Genomic DNA, 18,713 nt, shown 5'->3' on the forward strand with positions numbered 1-18,713 from the left:
GGGCTGGCTGCCGAGTCCTGCCTCAGCCACCCACACCCCGGCCCAGGCCCTGCGGAGGCCGGCGCTGCCTTCAGAGCCGGTGGCCTTGGGAGAGGGAGCGGGCGGTGCTGCTCTCGAGGAGCCAGCGCAGGACGGGCCAGAGCAGGCCCAGGCAGGCAGCAGGCAGGTCCTGGAGGAGGGAGAGGCCCATGACCTCAGTGTGGTTCACACACAGCCTGCCTAAAGCAGCCTTCGGAAGGGGTCTCCCACTCCCGCTGCCCTGGGAGGCCTGAGGTGGGGAGAGGCGGGAGTCGGGGCCTGGGGAGGGCACAGAACAGACTGTTGAGGAACAGAAGGGGCAGGACGTGCTGAGACGGGAGGGGCAAGGACAGGCACCTCCCGTCTCAGCACAGGGAGGTGGGAGAAGGGCTGCCCTGCGCACTGGAGACTAGACGCGGCTGCTGGCGGTGTCACTTGAAGTGTCCCTCCTGCTGTCTGGGCTTTGGTGTTGCTCTCAGTGGTTCTCAGCCTTCCTAATGCCGCGACCCTTCAATACAGTTCCTCATGTTGTGATGACCCCCAACCATAAAATTATTTTCGCTGCTACTTCATAACTGTAATTTTGCTACTGTTATAAATCGTAATGTAAATATCTGATATGCAGGATGTGTTTTCATTGTTCGCGACCCACAGGTTGAGAACCGCTGCTAGGCAGTCCCTGAGCCCTCCCTGCTTGGCCAGCCCACGGGCCTGGGCTGTGTGGAGACTGGACCCCTTGCACCCCTTCTGTGGATCACCCCAGCTGAAGGGCATAGTCCAAAGGGCAGGGATAGGGAGGGCCGTCATGTAGCGAGGGTTTCTGTGAGGGACAGAAAAGGGACGGGAAAGGGAGACGGGAGTGGAGGACCCAGAGGAGAAGGGAGGGGGAGGGGAGAATAGACCAGAGCTGCACGTGGGCCGTGGGTGAGGCATGGGGGACAAATGGCAGGTTTTCCCCTGAGGGCCCTGCTGTGCCCAGTGGCTGAGGGGACAGTGCTGCCCTGGGTCTGTGGGGATGAGGGAGCAGCATCCTGCCAGTGAAGGAACAGTTTCTCGGTTTGGGGCCTAAAGATCCTTCCGCCCAGGAGGGCTTGGGCATGGCCCTTTAGCAGGCTGGCTGGGCCTCCCAGAAGTGCCGACCGCCTGGGGCCCCGCATCTGGCCCTCTTGTCAGACCTGCCCTCGGCCGTGTCCCACTTTGACATGGTCTTCTCTGCTAAGGCCGGTAAACGGCAAACGTCCCGCTCTGGGAAGGCCTTACTTTTCTTTGATCTCTTTTCTACCCAACAACCTAGCTGTCCCCTGTGGCCTGCCCCCAGCCACGCATGACTCATAGCACGGGGCAAACAAACCCCGCCCACTGAGGCCTGTGCAGCTCCTTGCCCACAGATAGCTGCGCCCCCAGGGAGCCCACCCCACAGTTTAGCCACGAGGGCAGCAGGTACCGCCCGGGCTCATCTCTGGGGCCACCGGGGTCAGCTTGACCCACTTGGGGTGGGGGTGGGGGGTGGGGACTGAAATGTGTGGTCTCCACGATCCCATTGGATTCTCATTCTATGATTCCAAACCTGGAGAGGACCTGTGGGACGGGGCTTTAGTTTATTAGATAAAAGATCTGCTGTGAATCCAGGGACGGTGAGAAGGCAGCTAGAGAAAGGCCTCCAGGAACCTAGTCACCCATGCAGCTACCTCAGCCTTGGCGCACAGCCCCTCTGCCTGGGGCCTGCTGCCCCCCGCCCCCAACCCCGCCCCTGCCACATGCAGCGTTTCTGATGTCTTCATGGGGATCCACGTGGGGATGGGGAGGGCTACACTACTGAAGCTTCGTGTCTACCCCGAGGGAAATATTCTTTTCCATTAATCAGAGGCATTAAAGTGCCCACAGTGCACTAATTTGTGGATTGTATAGTTCAGGGGTGGAGAACGCAGAATATAGAGTAGGTGTGAGCTGGGTTTGCCTAGCTGTCAGATGAGTAACAGTGATGCCATCGCTGGTGATGACACCAGGCAGTGCCTGCCATCGGTCTCCGCTGGGCCAGTCATTACACAGAGGGCGCCCGTCAGGACAGAATGCACGATGGTATGCACGCACCCAGCAAAGTGACAGCAAACCTCCAACGCAAGCCGCCCTCCACGGCGTACGTGCACAGACACAGAGATTCCGTTTTTAAAACACAGAGCACTGCCCTTTGGCGGGGCTGCTCCAAGTCTGCGGTTTTGGGCTTGTGGGTGGAAAAGTGCTTGGCTGTCTGATTTCTAGCCTCTGAAATTGCCAGGGAGACTCTTAAAGTCCCTCTGTGGTTACTTCTCTGCAGGTGTTGGTTCATCCCAGGGCTGCCATTGGGTGGGGACTGTGGGCGGGGCCCTGGGCTGGCTGAGTGCCCCCTGGGGAAAGCTTTCAAGGCACAATGACACATTTCTGGTCACCTACTTTGCCACCCATGGGGCAAGCTGGAAAGCAAGAAGGTGGGGAAATGAGAGGGTGTGAGGAAGCCTGTAAGGGCACAAGTGCACCTGCAAACCAGGAGGGGAGACCCGGGGCGGGGCTTGTCTCCCCACGGGTCAGGGCCCTGGCTGGAGCATAAAGCCATTTGCAGGAAGGTGGGGGGCCAAGCCTCCTTGATTCCTCCCCAGGGCTGGACTTCCCCCGAGACGGAGTACGTGGAAGCCCTGGCAAGTGCACAGTCACTGGACAGGTTGTCTCTAGTGCCAGACATGCTCCGTTATAATAGCCTTTTTCTGTGACTGCTTTCAGCCTTGACAGCACAGACCACGGCAGGGTGAGGACGCCGGGAGAAGCCTGGCGTGGCGTTGAGGGCTGAGAGTGTAGCTCCAAGGGGAGCAAACGGGGCTGGTGGCCTTAGCGCAGCCGTGGGCAAACTACGGTCCGCGGGCCGGATCCGGCCCGTTTGAAATGAATAAAACTAAAAAAAAAAAAGACCGTACCCTTTTATGTAATGATGTTTACTTTGAATTTATATTAGTTCACACAAACACTCCATCCATGCTTTTGTTCCGGCCCTCTGGTCCAGTTTAAGAACCCATTGTGGCCCTCGAGTCAAAAAGTTTGCCCACCCCTGCCTTAGCGTCTGTGGGACAGATTCCTGGCCTGAGGACCACGTCTGGCTGCAGATGCATTTTGATTTGAAAGCACCAGATGTTAAGTGAATTGAGTGCCAACGTCTCAGGTCTGCAGTCCGCCTCCCGCCCCCGCCCTGCCCAGCCTGCCTGCCTCACATACTCAGGTTTCCCGGACTGAGCGCACAGGCCTCGGGGCGCAGGACTCCTGCACTTTAGACAGCCTGGCCTCCATGTACCTGTTTTGTTTGGGCACCAACAGAAAGGAGGCTGCCCCTCCCCTCCCTGGGGAAAGGACCCTTCCTTCCATCCGCCAGGGCCCAGAACGCCTTCCTACGCCCTCACCTGAAACAGGTAGTCTCCAGGCGGCACGTCGGTGATGTCCACCCACTGGCAGTCGATGTCATGGCGGTACACGTCCCAGCAGCCCATGGTGATGCCCTGCTCGCCAAAGTTGGCACACTCGTAATTCTTCTGGATGTCTGCAGGCAGGTGCCGAGGGAACCCGTCACCAGGCACACGTGGTGCCTCCGCCCTCTGTGCCACCCTCCCCACAGGACCTCAAACAGCCCTGCTGGGTGCGTGACATCCCAGACCCTGCCCTCAGTGTCTCACTTCCTTCCCCAAGCTCCCCAGCCTCAGCTTCATCAGGGCTCAGCATGCCACCCCATTGTGTGGTGTTTGATCCCCTATCTTTCAATAGAATCCCTTACCCAATTTCCTACCCACATCCCAGCCAGGGTCTCCCTCCTCCATGAAGCCTTCCCTGGCCACTATGGCCCACCTTGGCCTTTCTGAGGAACCATTGGCCTGGGAACGAAGCTCATGCTTGTCGGGAAAAGCTGTGACCTTTAATGTTTAGCTTACTGTGGGGTCATCTTGTCTCTCTCTGGACAATCAGCACTTGAATTTGGGCTCAGGTCTGGTTTGTCTGTCTGACCCTTACTGGGCCAGCGGCTCATATGGCACACAGTAGGCGCTCAAAACCCACATCAGTGGCGGCCACATTTATTGAGAGGCTGCCACGTCGGACACTACTCGATGCACTGGGTGTACCGAGAAGAATCCGGTATCTCCCCTTGAAGAGCCCAGGCATGCCGGGAGGGCAGGTGTGCCCACAGTGCCGGTGGGCGGCCTCTTAGCAGTGTGAGCAGGGTGCTGCCTCTGCCTGGGGGAGCTGAGAGTCTGGGAGTTGCAGACGGGCTCCTTTGAGCTCCAACTTGAAGGGTAAGAGCCTGTGGGGCAGGGGCACTTGGATTTGGGACACAGGGAGAATGGCTGTGGCAGCCAGAGTGGGAGGGGACTATGTCTCTGGTCCAAGGGTTAGAGCCTGACCAGTGCCCATCAGCATAACTCTGGGGATCCTGGCGCCTTTATAGCCAGGCCTTGCCCACACCCCGAGTGTAGCCATGGAAGCCCCCATAGAGAAAGGTCATGTGGGGAGTCAGCAGTGGCCAGGGTCCAGCATCACATCTGGGCTCTGGGCTGGGTGGGCACAGCCGTTAGGGCATGGCGTCCCTCTGCAGCCCCCCCAGCACCCCCACAAAGATACCTCCTTCACATTCCGTGTCCTCCAAGCAGAAGCTGGCCTTGTGGCCCTCAGCCACCTTGGTGCCATTGAGGTTCAGGAGATCGTAGTGGGTGAACACTTCCATGCTGTGGTAGTGCCTGGGGCGGGAGACAGGGCCGGGGAGTCAGTTTGGGGAGCAACTGCCGTCTGCAAGCAACTGCCTGGCTGGCGATTTGCTTGTGGGGACACCTTGAGTAGCGTGGTCCAAAGGGGTGGCTGATGGGAGAGGAGGGGTGATGGCATAAGGTGGTACCAGGGTGTTTACGTGGGGTCCAGAGTGAGGCAGCAGCTCCTGGGCCTCAGTTCTCTCATCAGCTAAATGGGAATAATAATGAACGGAATGCATGGGGTGCGGGAATTAGTGAGATGAATGGATGAGCACAGGGCCTGGCATACAATAGCTCACTAAACTAAGGTATCTGTTCTGAGTGCCTCTAACACCCCCTTCCCCCTCCAGCACTCCAGTGGCTCTCACAGCCCCTTCCTACTTGGTACCCATCCCGTAGACTAGTAAAAGTTACTGTTCGATGTCTTTTGAAAACGTTTTGAAGTGGGAATATGGTGGAGAGGGAGAGAAGAGGATGGGGAGGGTCCGTGGAGTAGGGGAGAGGCAGACGAGCAGGCCCTAACGTGTCCCAGGGACAGGCCGGCAGGAGCGGGAGCAGGGTGCAGGGTGCAGGGTGCAGGGTGGTCAGCCACAGCTGGAAGTGAGCAGCAGGAAGTCTGTGCTCCCTGCACGGAGCAAATGCACACGAGGGGCCAGGCAGCTGTGGAGGGAGCGAAGCCGAGGAGGGGTTGCTGTGCAGCCGGCTCCCTGTTTACATACAGCGCCCCTTCTCGCTGGGTGGGGATGGGAGGAATTAAGAACAGATGCAGATTCCTGGAAAGTGATGCGTTTGGTGCAGAGCGCACGAGGGGAACGTGGCTGCCGGGGGCTCTGAGGCACTGGCTGGCCCGGCCGTCCTGAGCTGCAACGTGTGTCACAGTCTGCAACTACCGAACACGCTCGCCTCCCTCTCACAGGGGACATCTGGGAACGGGGGAAATGGACAAGGCGCCAAGGCACGGGAGCAGGAGCCCTTGTGTTGCCTACACATGACCGGAGTTGTCTCCTCGGGAAAAGAGAATGGTAACACGGCCCCGCCTCAGGAGTAGGATAGATCAGCAGGAGACAGTGCAGAAATGCCTAACCCTCGGCTGTGACAGAGGGGTACGCAGTGCCTGTCCACTCTCTCCTTATTGCTAACCTTCCCTTAGTAAGAGGAGGAGTATTTTTATTATCACCACCGCTACCATTCCTGCCATTATTCCCAGGCCCACGGTAGCTTCTCCCCGCCCAAGCCGCCGTGGCTGGCCTCAGGCTCCCTCCGCTGGAACTGGCGCAGCAGAGGACCGAGGGAAGAGGGGAATTAGAAGGGTAGCTTTTCAGAGAGGAAATTAGAGGTTCTTTTCCTCTTCCTCCTGTGTTTGCCTTTGCTGAAAATAATGTCATAAGTTCCTACGCTGGGCTTTTCCCAGGTCACTCATGTTTCTGGGTAAACGAAGCCGAGCCAGGGCCACTGGCACATTCACAAGGACACATTCTGTGGCAGCTGAGCGATGACTCTGAAAGTCTCTTTTGGCTCCTTGGAGGAGCAAGATGAGGCTGAGGTCTGACTCATTGCCTAAAACATGTCTGCATCTTTCTGAGAACAGCTTCTGTTACCCTGTTTACCAGCTGGAAGACGGAAGAGAAATAGGGTTATGTTCCGTTGTCTAAACAAAACTCAGACGGAGACCACAGACAAACTGTTGTGAGGCTGACCTCCTCCCACTCCCCCTGCCTCTGTAAACTTGATTTAAGTCTTCCCCAGCTCTTCAGTTTCCCCATGAACCCCGGGGATGAAACAGCTGGTTTGAGCCTCCCAGCTGTAGCTCGCTGCAGTCTGAAGCCCCTCTGCCTTGCCTCTCCAGCATGTGGACACCACCCCTGGGCCACGTCTCCCTCCCAGCTGGCTGGCTGGAGGGCCCAGGGCACCCCACCCCCTCACCCATGCATGCCCCACCCTGGAAGGTGGGAAGGTGCATCCTGGTAATGAGGGTTTATACTCCCTCTTCCCAGGCTGAGGTGCCCTAATCTTTGGATGTCTGAGAGGAGAGGTAAAGACAGGAAAACTTTGCTTGGAAAGAAATACCAGAACACTAAGGAGACAGAATAATGTGACCCTTGATGGAGCCATTGTAAGATGGATAAAGGAAGGACGGCCTCTGCCAAAAGACTCGAGCCCAGTGTTTGAGGAAGGAGTCTGGGGTCCCTAACAGTGATCACCCCTCTGTGTCATCTTGGGGCTTTCAAAGAACATAGCCCTGTTTCTCATTGCAGGACCAATTCAACTGGGAGCGATGGCTTTCCTCATTTGCGCTAATTCGAACCAGGGTTCTCAACTTTGGATCCAGGGATGGGCTCAGAGTATCTGTAGATCTGCTGAGCCAGAATGTTAAATATTCTAGAAAAAAATAATTTTTTTGAGTGGAGGAAGGGCTAGCTTTCATCAGACTCCCACAGGGACCCCATAAAGGTTTGGGGCCAGGAGTCCTGTAGAAAGGCCTCCCGCAGAGCCTGGGGAGTCCCCAGAGCTCTGGGGGCTGGGCGGGGGCTCCCATGCTCCCCGGATCCTATGGCCACAGGTTCTCAGTTCTGGACCAGCAGGGGAGGTCTGAAGGGACACATGCTCAGCCACATGTCTTCCCCGCCCAGCCTCCCAAACCATTTACTGGAACATGTGTAAGCAAGGAAATGACAGACCCCAGGAAAAGCAGGGGCGGCGATCGGAGCAGCACTTCCTCGATTCCCCTGGTGCTTTCTCAGAGAAGAGCCAGCATATGTCGCACAGACACTCGGGCCATGTAATGTCTGGGTGGACCGTCATGTGTGGGGCAGAGATGCAATTATCTTCCACTTATAGACGCACAGGCAGCGTCCGCCCGCAGGCCCAGGCCTCCTCCATGTGTTCCCCATGGAAATCAGGCACCAAGGCGGTCATGACTCTCATTTTACCCTTTGCCTTCCACCCTTCATGCTTCCGTATGAAAAGCACAAATTCTTTGGCCGATGATAACTTTGAGAACATAGGGACAGTCGTTATAAAGGAAAACTGGCAACCCTACGTTCTGCCCTAGTCCTTTCTTTCGAAATGAGTTGAACAACGCTATCCCCAAACTGATTCGAATGTGACTAGGCCCTCAGTTGTTCTGTGATAAAGCAGACAGGTTTCTGATGGAGGGTCAGCGGAGGGGACAGAAAGAGCACACACGTTGGGGTCAGACAGGCCCGAGTGGGGTTCCCTGCCTAGTAACTTTTTGTGTCTCACTAACACGGAGCCTCCGTTTCCTTACCCCTGAAAATGAGGGTGCCCCGTGCCTGGCACTTAGAGGGGGTCCCTAACAGCGATCACCACATTATAGGGCAGGAAGGACGCCTGGAGATGAGTTAGACCGGGCTTCTCAGACTGTGGTGTGCACACAAGCGCGTGGTGATCCTGTTAAATTAGATTAGAATGCACCGGGCCCCGGGGCGTAGCAGTGACGGCAGACACGTCAGCCCATGGCCTCGCTGTGAGAAGCAGGGACCACGTGCCAAAGCTCTGCTGTGTAGATGGGATTCTGAGGACAGAGGCGGGTACTCACTGGACCCACGCCTGGGCCTGCCTCTCTTCCTTTTCAAAAGTGTGCTCCTTCTGTTCCCTCTACCTGCCCAGCCAGGTCTGAGCAGGAAAACATGAACAAGCAGGGGCAGTGGGCTCTGAATTAGAGTAAGAATCAAGGCAAAGAAGAAAAAAAAAAAAAAGGAAAATGCAGGAGATGAATGAGGTGGCTTCTGTTGGTTCCAGCTAGAGCTGGCTCCAGGATTTCACTCTGCTCTTGTCCAGGATTTACAGCCCTGGGATCAGACCCACAGACGGGGGCCTGGAAGGGACAGCAGAGGTCCTGGGTGATGTGGCCCAGATGTCCTGACACCACACAGCTTGTTAGAGGCACAGCGGGGTTGAGAGACCAGGTCTCTGGACTCCTGGGGTTAGAACACTTTTCTCCAAACCCACTGTCTTCCTAGAAATATTTAAAACACATACTGGTATTTAAAATATATTTCTAACTGAACCTAGAGTCCAATCATTGCAGATCCTCAAGCACCCTGTAGAGGACCAACCTCCTGTGGACACACTTGAACACTGCTGACAGGTCAGTGGAGGGGCATGGGGTACTCAAAACCAAGTCTCTTTCCTAGTGTTAGAGGCATGGGAGGCAAGAGAGAATGGGCTCAGGGAAGGTGGGGTGGGCCAGGGCAACTGGGAGTGGAGACTGGCAGGCCAGTATGGCAGACCGACTCCCTCCAACTTAGGAACCCCAGCCCCCTGGACTGTGAGGTGTCTCTGTGACCCTGTGATTCTCAGCCCCATCTGGGCCTTGCAGACGGAAGGGAGGCCTCACCTGTGGCAGTCATGCCAGATCCACGCATGGCGGCCGTTCTTGGGCCGGAAGTCGGACTGGCCGTTGTTGTGGATCTGGGAGGAAAAGCGCAGCAGCCGCCGGTGGCCCGTGGTGGGGTTGGTCTGGGCAGCCGAGGCCGAGAGGCAGTTCTCCTCCATGGCGCACTGGAGTATGAACATGGGCCGGTCCTCCAGGTAGGTGCTCTGCTGGACAATCTCCGCATTGAGGACCAGGTCAGGGGCGGCTGTGGAGGGCAGACACTGTGCTCAAGCAAGACCCGAGACCCCTCACCCCTTCCCAAGTATCTGACTTCTGATTCCTGAACTGAGACAAACCCCTGTCCCTGCCTGCCTACCACCACCTTCTGGAACTGACTCGCGGTCTCCCTCTCTCAAGGTCACCATCCTTGAGGAACACCAGCCCACCTTCCTCTTCCCCTTCTCTGAGCGTCCTGTTGGACGCCTCGGCAGGTATCAGTGCAGATGGGCAAAACATTGGAAATTGTGCAATCTTTAACGGGTCCATTAGGTTTCATTATATTATTCTCTCTGCTTTTGAGTAGCTTGAGATGTCCCATATGAAAAGCAAATAATAATAAGGATGATGACAAACAATAACAATGTTCTCTCTACCCAAAAAGAACCCTCTAATACAGTGGTTCTCAACCTTCCTAATGCCGTGACCCTTTAAGACAGTTCCTCATGTTGTGGTGACCCCCAACCATAAAATTATTTTCGTTGCTACTTCATAACTGTAATTTTGCTACTGTTATGAATCGTAATGTAAATATCTGATATGCAGGATGTATTTTCATTGTTACAAATTGAATATAATTAAAGCATAGTGATTAATCGCAAAAACAATATGTAATTATATATGTGTTTTCCGATGGTCTTAGGCGACCCCTGTGAAAGGGTCGTTCGACCCCCAAAGGGGTCGCGACCCACAGGTTGAGAACCGCTGCTCTAATATGTGGGTCCGATTCTTTTGGGAGTGATATAGATCTATTTTCCAATGTGTGTAATATTGTATGTAGATTTAGTCTTTTTGCCAATATCTACTTTTCTTTCATCTGCTTTTATTTTATGCTACCTTGAGTTTTATTTAGGTTTATGTTCTCTAAATGCCCTTTTTTTTGGGGGGGGGGAGGTGTATTACAGATAAAAATGAATTAATAAGCCATGACAGCGGTGAGACCGCCTCTCTCTGCTTGGATGTGTTCCCCCAGGGGACTGTACGGGTGATGATCTCAGGCTCTCCTCTCAGACAGGATGCAATAACTTGGGACGTCTGCCCGAAGAAGCCAGCGCTGGCATCCAGCATCCTGCCTTAACAGGCTGAGGAAATGCTGAGTGAGTCTTAAGGGCGTTGGTGAGAGAATTGAATTGACTGAACTCAAGGTTTAATCTTCTCCCTCGTGCTCCGTGATGGTAGATGACAGCGCATCATTTTTTTTTATCAAGCACCTGCATATATTCATTGTCATGTTTAATTTTCAGTTTCTAGAAAAAACAACTGTGGATCATAGTGGTTAACTAACTTTGCCAAGATCAGCAGTAAGTGGCAGGCAGGGTCTGGTCTCAGATCCTGGGCCTCTCCTGCCTCCCTGATTCATGAGGGAGCGGTTTTACAAGGCCAGGGGTGGGGAGAGTGGAGTTTGGGGATCAGGAGATGACACTCCCAAAGGCCATCCTCTGGTCCTCTCTCTCAGAATGGGAGGGAGACTTCACACCCTCAGTCATTCTGAATCTTTGCAGGGCTTCCCCTTCTATATTTTCAGTCTTTCTAGAATGCCCAGGGAGTCACCAGGAAGCAAAATCACCTCCAGGCTGTGCAACAGAAAATGACCTACAAAGGAGGGCGGAAGGAAGAAGGGAAGTTGTGTGCGCCGAGCACCTAGCATGGGCTTCATGTTTCGCTAACCTCAGAACCATCCTCCTGCTAAGAGCAAGGAGTTCTCAGCCACGTAATCTGCCCAAGTTTGCTTAAAGAGTCTACAGTGGCCCTGAGATTCGAACCCAAGGCCCCCAGACACCCTGGTTACTCCCTAACCCTAACCCACCCTGCCATCAAGCAAGGTTCTGTGGGTGGGGTTGGGGGAGTCCCTTTTGCCCCCACCTTCTCACTTAACAAGAATTAACCTCTGTGTTCCTTTTTTGCTCAGTCAATGGCAGAGGCCCCAGAGCCTTGCAAGGAATAACCACTGAGACTCTGGTCCTTTCCTGGAGCCTGGCAGGGAGGGTGGATCCGACCCCCAGGAACTCACTTTCTGAGCAGGCGACTCCAGCCCCATAATGTGCTCCGCCCTGGGGGCAGGCCACGTCCTCATCCTGGCGACAGTGCGCCAGGGACAGCTCCGTTCCCGAGCACTTCACTCCGCTCATGACCACTTTGTTGGCATTGATGTTTTCCTGCCAATACCAGGTCTCCTGGGGAATCAACAAAAGAAATGGCCAGTATGTCACCTTGAATGGTCACCTTCTTATATTCTACTAGGGGCCCAATGCATGAATTCATGCACTTTGAAAGGAACTGTGGGCTGCAAGGCTGCCGTGGGTGGGCACAGGGGCAGGTCTCAGCCTATCCTCTGCACCCCCACCTGGCCCCTCCAGCTGTGGCCCCAGGTCCCCTGTCTTCTGGCAGCCCTGCTCCCGCCACCACCACTCCCACATGCTGATGGCACTGGCTCTGCTCTCACCCACTGATGGTGCAGAGTGATTGGGCCGGTGCCATCAGCAGGTGCAAGCATCGGCTACTGCCCCAACCGCCCCTCAGGAGCAGGGGGAGGTGGAGAAGCCCTCAGGGGCAATCGGGCCGGCAGCCACAGCTCACACCCACTGACAGCGCCAAGTGATCAGGACTGGCGCCAGGCGCCGGCAGTGAGTGCAAGTGGCAGCTATGGCACTGGCAGCGGGTGCAAGCGGGGCTGTTGTCGGCAGTGGGTGGGAGAGGCAGCTACCAGCACTGATCACCCCTCAGGATCAGGGGGAGGTGGAGAAGCCCTGAGGGGCATCTGGGGCTGGCAGCCACCGCTCGCATCCGTTGATAGCGCCGAGCAATTGGGGCCAGACTTCTGTTCTAATTAGCATATTACGCTTTTATTATTATAGATCATCGTTCAGCCTCACAAAAGTCTCAACGCTTTATGATCCCATTTGCCAGATGGAGATAACTGAGGCACCAAGAAGCACTTACCCAAGCCATGCAGTTTGTTGTGGCAGAGTGAGTGAGACTCAAGGTCTTCTGACCATGAGCATTGGAGTCTGTCACACCCCCCTCCACCCTGGAGAGCATTGCTAAAGTAGCTTTGGTCAAACAACTGTTCAGTGCTGTGTGTCAGGAATGGCCGGCACCTGCAACTCATGCTGCCATTGACTCATCCTGAGCCCAGGGCAGACATTACTAATCAATCACGCCACTCTCCTCTGAGTCTGACTACGATCTCAGAATCCTTCTCAACACAATGCCCCAGGAAGACACTACCAACTGATCAGAACGGGCAGGAGAGAAGAAATGTATTCACATATGGCAGTAGCTAGTTTGCTATCCATACATATAGAGAACCTGACTATACATCCCTCATCCTCTGGATAGAAAACTGGGGCCTCGAGAAGGGACAGATACCAGATGCAGGCTCAATGCACAACCCCAGCTGAGGCCCTCATGTCTTAGGAATGGGCTGATAAGGAACAAAAATAGCCAGACAGCCACTATGTGTAATGAGCACTGTTTTCTGCTCTCTTGAGAGAGACAGTGCCCTGGCTTGTCACAGGCGGTATTAGCGGAGACGCTGTGCTGCCCAGGGAGCCGGCTCCCGGAGGGTGTGGGCAGCAGTGCCAGAGGCCACGGGGCAGCCCTGCTCTGGGCTCACTACCTTCCCAGACCTGGCCGGCGGTCAGGCTCAGCAAGGCTGCCAGGCTTCTTCCAGGTCTCGCCCTTAGAATCCCTCTTCCCTAGCAGGGCCACCTGGGCACGGGAGCTGGAGTCGGGATTAGCAAAGCGGGGGGCGGGGGTGCTCCAGCCATTCTCCTGCTCTGTGAGAAGCTTAAGGAAAGTGTTTGGAGCCAGGGGCCTCTGGACCTGGGACTGTCCATTCCAAGTCACAGGAGGAAAAGTGAGGCCGGGAAAGCTGGCTGCTCTGCCCAGATCGTTGTGCCTTGGCTGTTGGGACTACAGCTGGGAAGATTCCAGCCTTCTGTCTCCTGCCCCACCCCAGCCTCTTTCTGACACTCTTCTGCTCTGGGGGTGCCTGTTCCCTCACAGTAGGGTCCGGAGGAAATAATTTTTGAAGCCAAACGCTACTTGTCTTCTTCTGCTGCCTTTCGGTAGGGCAGGAGCTTGGCTGCCCTCCGCTGAGTCACTCTGAGGAAGGGGCCGGGAGGAAGGTGCAGCGGCTGTGACAGGGTTCTGGACGGGCGTGGAAACTTAGCAGCCGATCAACCCGAGAACGCATGAGCAGGGGCTACAGCTGGGCCTCCCAGGGAGCAAGCTAAGGCCCGGGGTGTGTTGGGCCTCGGCCTGGGTGGTGTCCACTACCCCGTAGGACTGAGCTGCTTCTCTCTGCAAAGGGCATAGAAGGACACCCCAAGATTAGCCCTCGGCCTAGGGTGAATCCCAGTGCAAACTGAATGGACTGGGAAACGAGAGTCTAGGCCAGCCGTGGGCAAACTATGGCCCGCGGGCCGGATCCGGCCCGTTTGAAATGAATAAAACTAAAAAAAAAAAAAAGACCATACCCTTTTATGTAATGATGTTTACTTTGAATTTATATTAGTTCACACAAACACTCCATCCATGCTTTTGTTCCGGCCCTTCGGTCCAGTTTAAGAACCCATTGTGGCCCTCGAGTCAAAAAGTTTGCCCACCCCTGGTCTAGGCCCTCGCTCTGCAGCGAGGAAAAGCAGAGGGTGACCCACCCCGGGACTCAGAGTCCTGAGGGGCAGAACTGAGGCGGGGAGGAGGTTGCTGCCTCCCACCCAGCCCGTGGCACGAGGCTCTCCTTCTGGGTGGCTGGGGAAGGTCCGTGAGGAACAGGGGCTGACTAGAGGCAGGAGGATCAGACTGGATGGAGGGGCGGAAATCCGGGCTTCTCACCTGGAAGGCGTTGCTGGCGAACCCCAGGCCCAGCTGCCGGCAGACCACCATGGCCTCCACGATGCCCCAGTTCTCGCCACACACGGTCCCCCATACAAGGGACCCATTCCTCTCCACCAGCACCTCCACCCGGCCCTCGAAGGGATTTCGGCCCCCGTTCAGGCGCAGCTGTAGAGAGAAAGGCAGGCATGGTCACCAGGAGGGATGGAGAGGAGCAGCCTCACTGACCTGCCACCGGTCCCAGTTCTCCCATAGGGTCCTGCCTGGGACACTCAATTCAACAGCATCCCCCAGAGCCATGCTCTTACACATTAGGTCCCGCCGCAGGCATCCTGGGGCCCTCGCCTGTGTAGCCAGGAGGCCCCTGGACCGCCACTGGGTACCACAGCAGAACCTGCCTCTTGGAAGGCGATGCCTCATTAATCAAAGCTCAGGTCAGGTGCTTGCCTGGCTCCCCGCTGCTCCCCTGGAGTCCACCAGTGGGGAGCTACTCTTAGAATCAGACACATGATAGGACGCGCTCAGGGTCCCTAAAATGTTAGAATTCCCTGAGATTTCTTCTAGAACCCTCTTCTCGCACACCCTCTGCTTGGCTGGTTCCAGCTCCTGATCCTGTCTCCTCCCATAGTGCCCCCTGCTGCCCTCTCCACCCAGAACTCTCTTCTGGGACCAATAGAGCTAACTGCCTATTAGATAGTTACACTTGGTACCTCTGAGACTCCCAATCCGAACTTGTCCTCTTTTCTCTTTCCACCTAAACCTGTGCTGTATGTTCCCTATTTCAGCTAAAGTCACTACCATCTGCCCCAGGGCAGCAAACTTTGTACAAAGGCCAGCCGTGAAATATTTTAGGCTTTCCAGGCGTGTGCTCTCTGTCATAAGCACATCTCTGCCATGTGGTGTGCAGGCAGTCACGGACGACATGCAAATGACTGGGCGTGGCTGTGTTTCAATAAAGCTGTATTTACAAACACAGGCGGAATGATGGGTCTGGCCTGCAAGCTGTAGTCTGCTGATCCCTAATCCATTCTGTTATTCAAGCCAGAAATCTGGGAAGCATCCTCAACATCTCTCTCTCTCTCTCTCTTTCTCTCTCTCTCTCTCGTGCCCCACATCCCGGTGGAGTTATCTCCCAAGTCTCTTTTCAGCCCACCTACTTCCCTCCCTTCTCCCGGGCACCACCATCTCTCGCCTCTACTCTTGCTTTCATCCCCGTCAAAGGAAAGAGAGAAACCTTTAATATAATTAATATAACTCACAGTATCCATGAGAAAGAAGCAAATCATGAGTCCAGAGAAGCCCATTCTACTCAGAAGCCAGTCATTTTTAAGAAGCACATGCTCCAGTCACTCCCCCGCTTAGAACAGGTGAGTGGCTTCCCAGGGCTCCACTGCTCTCCTCTGCTGCCTGTCCCATGTCTCCCTCATCCTTCTCCCCGACCTCCAGGCGCGTGGGCCTTCTTTCAGTTTCCGTGGCTCCCTAACTGTCTTGACCATGTCCCACGGTAAGTCACACATTTCACATGGAGCCTACTACACACAGAGGCCCTTTCCTGGCTGATCCTGTTCCTATTTCCAACTTCATACCCACCGACATTCCCCTCCGACCGGGGTCAGTGCCCCTGACATTCCATGGCTCCCACTGTGGTGAAAGCCTGACCGTGGGTTTTCTCTTTGTGCCAGGCAAGCGCCTGCCTTAGGCTTTGATTACCGAGGTGTCTCCTTCCAAGAAGCCCATCTCAAATGAGCACATTGCCGGCCATTCGACTAGATGATAAAGAGGCAGGCCCCTCTGCCCACGGGGGTCCCTTTGTTTCAGGGATCTTGGTTGATTTTTATAACTGACCATTTGGGCCACTTGTTTTTCCTACCTGTGCTTTAAAACCCATCTCTTATTTTTACAGCCAGCAATAAAAAGCGAGCCCACAGAACCCTTGGTCCCCACCCTTGACCCCAATAAAATCAGAACCCCCGCCCTGAGCACTCTCTCTCTCTACCTGTGACCTCACGGTGTGGCCCCAAGTGTGCTGTGTAATTTCAGTCTGTGAGTAATAAACCTGTACGTGTTCAAAAGTCTCTGATGGTTATAGCTGAAGGGCATCTTGTAATCATAACAAGAACCACAGGGGCCAGTCCAACCACAACACTGGCTACTGGTAGGCTGAGCCCGGCACAAAACACCTACACATCCCCTTAGCACTTGTGACAGTCATACTTAAGCTACCTCACAATTTGTTTAAGGTCTGTCTCCTCCCCTAGAATATAAGATCCAAGGGCAGAGCTGATTTTGTCTGTTTTCCTGTGTGATCAATATCAAAGACAGCACCTCAGGAATGTTAGGTACTGCACAACCATTTTTGCAATGAACGAATAAATAATCAGTCTTACAGAATGGAAGCATGGACCAACTTATATGAGCTCAAGCAGGGAGATCTGACATTTGGGGAAGGGTTCTAAAAATGCAAACCTTAATCCAAATACAGTACCTTGTTACCCTTCATGCTACTAACAATTCATGCCTTTGGGATAAGGCATGACACCTCCAGGAATCCCCAGCACCTCAAGCTGCCTGGTCAACAGTTCTTAGCAACAGCACAGCAGCCGACCAATCCTTAGCTACAGCATGGCCCTTGGGGCACAGGTCTTAATTCCTGTTATGGACTTAAGGGCTGCAAGGTCAATAGGTCAGCCGACAAACGGACAAGCCAAGGGCAGCCACAGTGTTCCATCTACCTCCCAGGGTTGTTGAGTAGATGAATGAAATGAGATAGTTCACGGACAGAGCTCAGACAGGGCCTGGCACTCAGGAAGTGCTCAAGAAATGTTAGGCACCGTCTTAGCTATGATCATTATCAGCTGCGAGTCCCATCAGAAAACAAAACGCTCCTCAGAGCAGATGGAAGGGCTCAGACAGGCAAGAGGCCTGGCCTTCAGGAGGCCGACACTGGTCTTCCTGATGCCTCTGGCTCGGCTGTGGCTGGATAGACAGCCAGCTCCAAGTTTGTGGCCTGCATTAGCCATTTCCCGAAAAGTCAACTGATTTTTCTAGGAATCATCTCTCTTAGCTCCTTATTGCTAGAGGGGCAAACTGAAGCCTCAAAGAGATTAAGGAATTGGCTAGTGAGTGATTGTTATAAACTAATGTGTGCCCCTCCCCCCTCCAATTCATACAGTGAATTAATATGCTAATCCCTAATGTAACTGTATTTGAAGAGCCTTTCCAGAGGTAATTAGGTTAAATGAGGTCATGTGGGTGGGGCCCTAATCCAACCTGACTGGTGTTCTTACTAGAAGAGGAAGAGAGCCGAAACCGGTTTGGCTCAGTGGATAGAGCATCGGCCTGTGGACAGAAGGGTCCCAGGTTCGATTCCGGTCAAGGGCATGTACCTTGGTTTCGGGCACATCCCCAGTGGGAGGTGTGCAGGAGGCAGCTGATCGATGTTTCTCTCTCATCGATGTTTCTAACTCTCTATCTCTCTCCCTTCCTCTCTGTAAAAATTAAAAAAAAAAGAAGAGGAAGAGACACCAGGGATGCACAAGCGCAGAGGAAAGGCCACGTGAGGACACAGTGAGAACTGAAAGCCCAGAGGCCTCAGGAGAAACCAACCCTGCCAGCACCTTGATCTTGGACTTCCAGCCTCCAGAGCTGTGAGACAATAAATTTTTATTGTTTAAACTACCCAAGTCTGTGGTATTTTGTTCTGCCCGTGCCAGCAAACTAACAGTGATAAAACTCAGGAGTCTCTGCCCAGTGTTGTTGCCAGTATGAATGGGGGCCCTAAGCCGGCCGTGCAGAAGCCTGACCGTCTGCTGGTGCAGCCCGTAGGGATTTCTTTCAGAGGTGACTATCCTCATTCCCTTCCCAGGGGGCAGAAACAGCAGATCTAGGTGTAAAACTCTCCCACACGCTGTAGCTGAGAGCAGGGGCCACCTCTTAGAGCCTGGAGGGCCCCCGGAAGGGTGGGGGCTGTTTGTGCTGGGAGTTTGGTGCCTCTGCTGCCATCGCTGGGCCTGTCTCAGCAATTCCCACCATAAAATAGTTCTGGAAAATTTCACTTCCTTTGGCCCAGATCTTTCATTTGGGTTGAAAATCCCACTCCACCCAACTCCAATCTGTCGGAAGTGAATGGTGCCACAGCAAGCCAGACTCAGCGCAGTCGGCATTTACAGCTGTTATGGCTATCAGAATGCTTGCGGGGCAATCACAGATGCCGGCCTTCCCTCCGCTGTGAGGCTGTGGCCCACACTCCTGCTCCACACCCCAGCAAATGTGTGGGCTTGGGCCGAAGTGCTATTGGGTGGCCCATTTTTGGCCCTGTTTGGGCAATGAGTCGCACAAGCTCAGTAGCACCTTTTGGGATTCTGGGTGCCAAGGTCAAGAATCCCTCTGTCCCAAGAAGGAACTCAGCTGGGGGAAACCCGCTCTGCCACCCCTGAAGGTGGCCCATGGTTTGGCCTCGTTTTAAAAAATTTTTATAAAAATATATA

At 54.5% G+C, this 18,713-nt stretch overlaps 1 protein-coding gene across 1 annotated transcript in view; it reads right to left on the minus strand.

Moving 5' to 3' along the window:
* The window catches only part of LOXL2 (lysyl oxidase like 2), a 69,747-nt gene that overhangs the window by 1,734 nt on the left and 49,300 nt on the right, over positions 1-18,713 (minus strand). Inside the window, 6 exon segments of the mRNA XM_014466186.2 lie at positions 581-604; positions 3,435-3,577; positions 4,648-4,763; positions 9,133-9,376; positions 11,399-11,561; positions 14,227-14,394. Of these exon segments, the coding sequence (XP_014321672.1) occupies positions 581-604; positions 3,435-3,577; positions 4,648-4,763; positions 9,133-9,376; positions 11,399-11,561; positions 14,227-14,394 (858 nt within the window).

Source organism: Myotis lucifugus, unplaced genomic scaffold (assembly GCF_000147115.1).
Source record: "Myotis lucifugus unplaced genomic scaffold, Myoluc2.0 scaffold_328, whole genome shotgun sequence".
In the NCBI taxonomy this organism is placed as follows: domain Eukaryota; kingdom Metazoa; phylum Chordata; class Mammalia; order Chiroptera; family Vespertilionidae; genus Myotis; species Myotis lucifugus.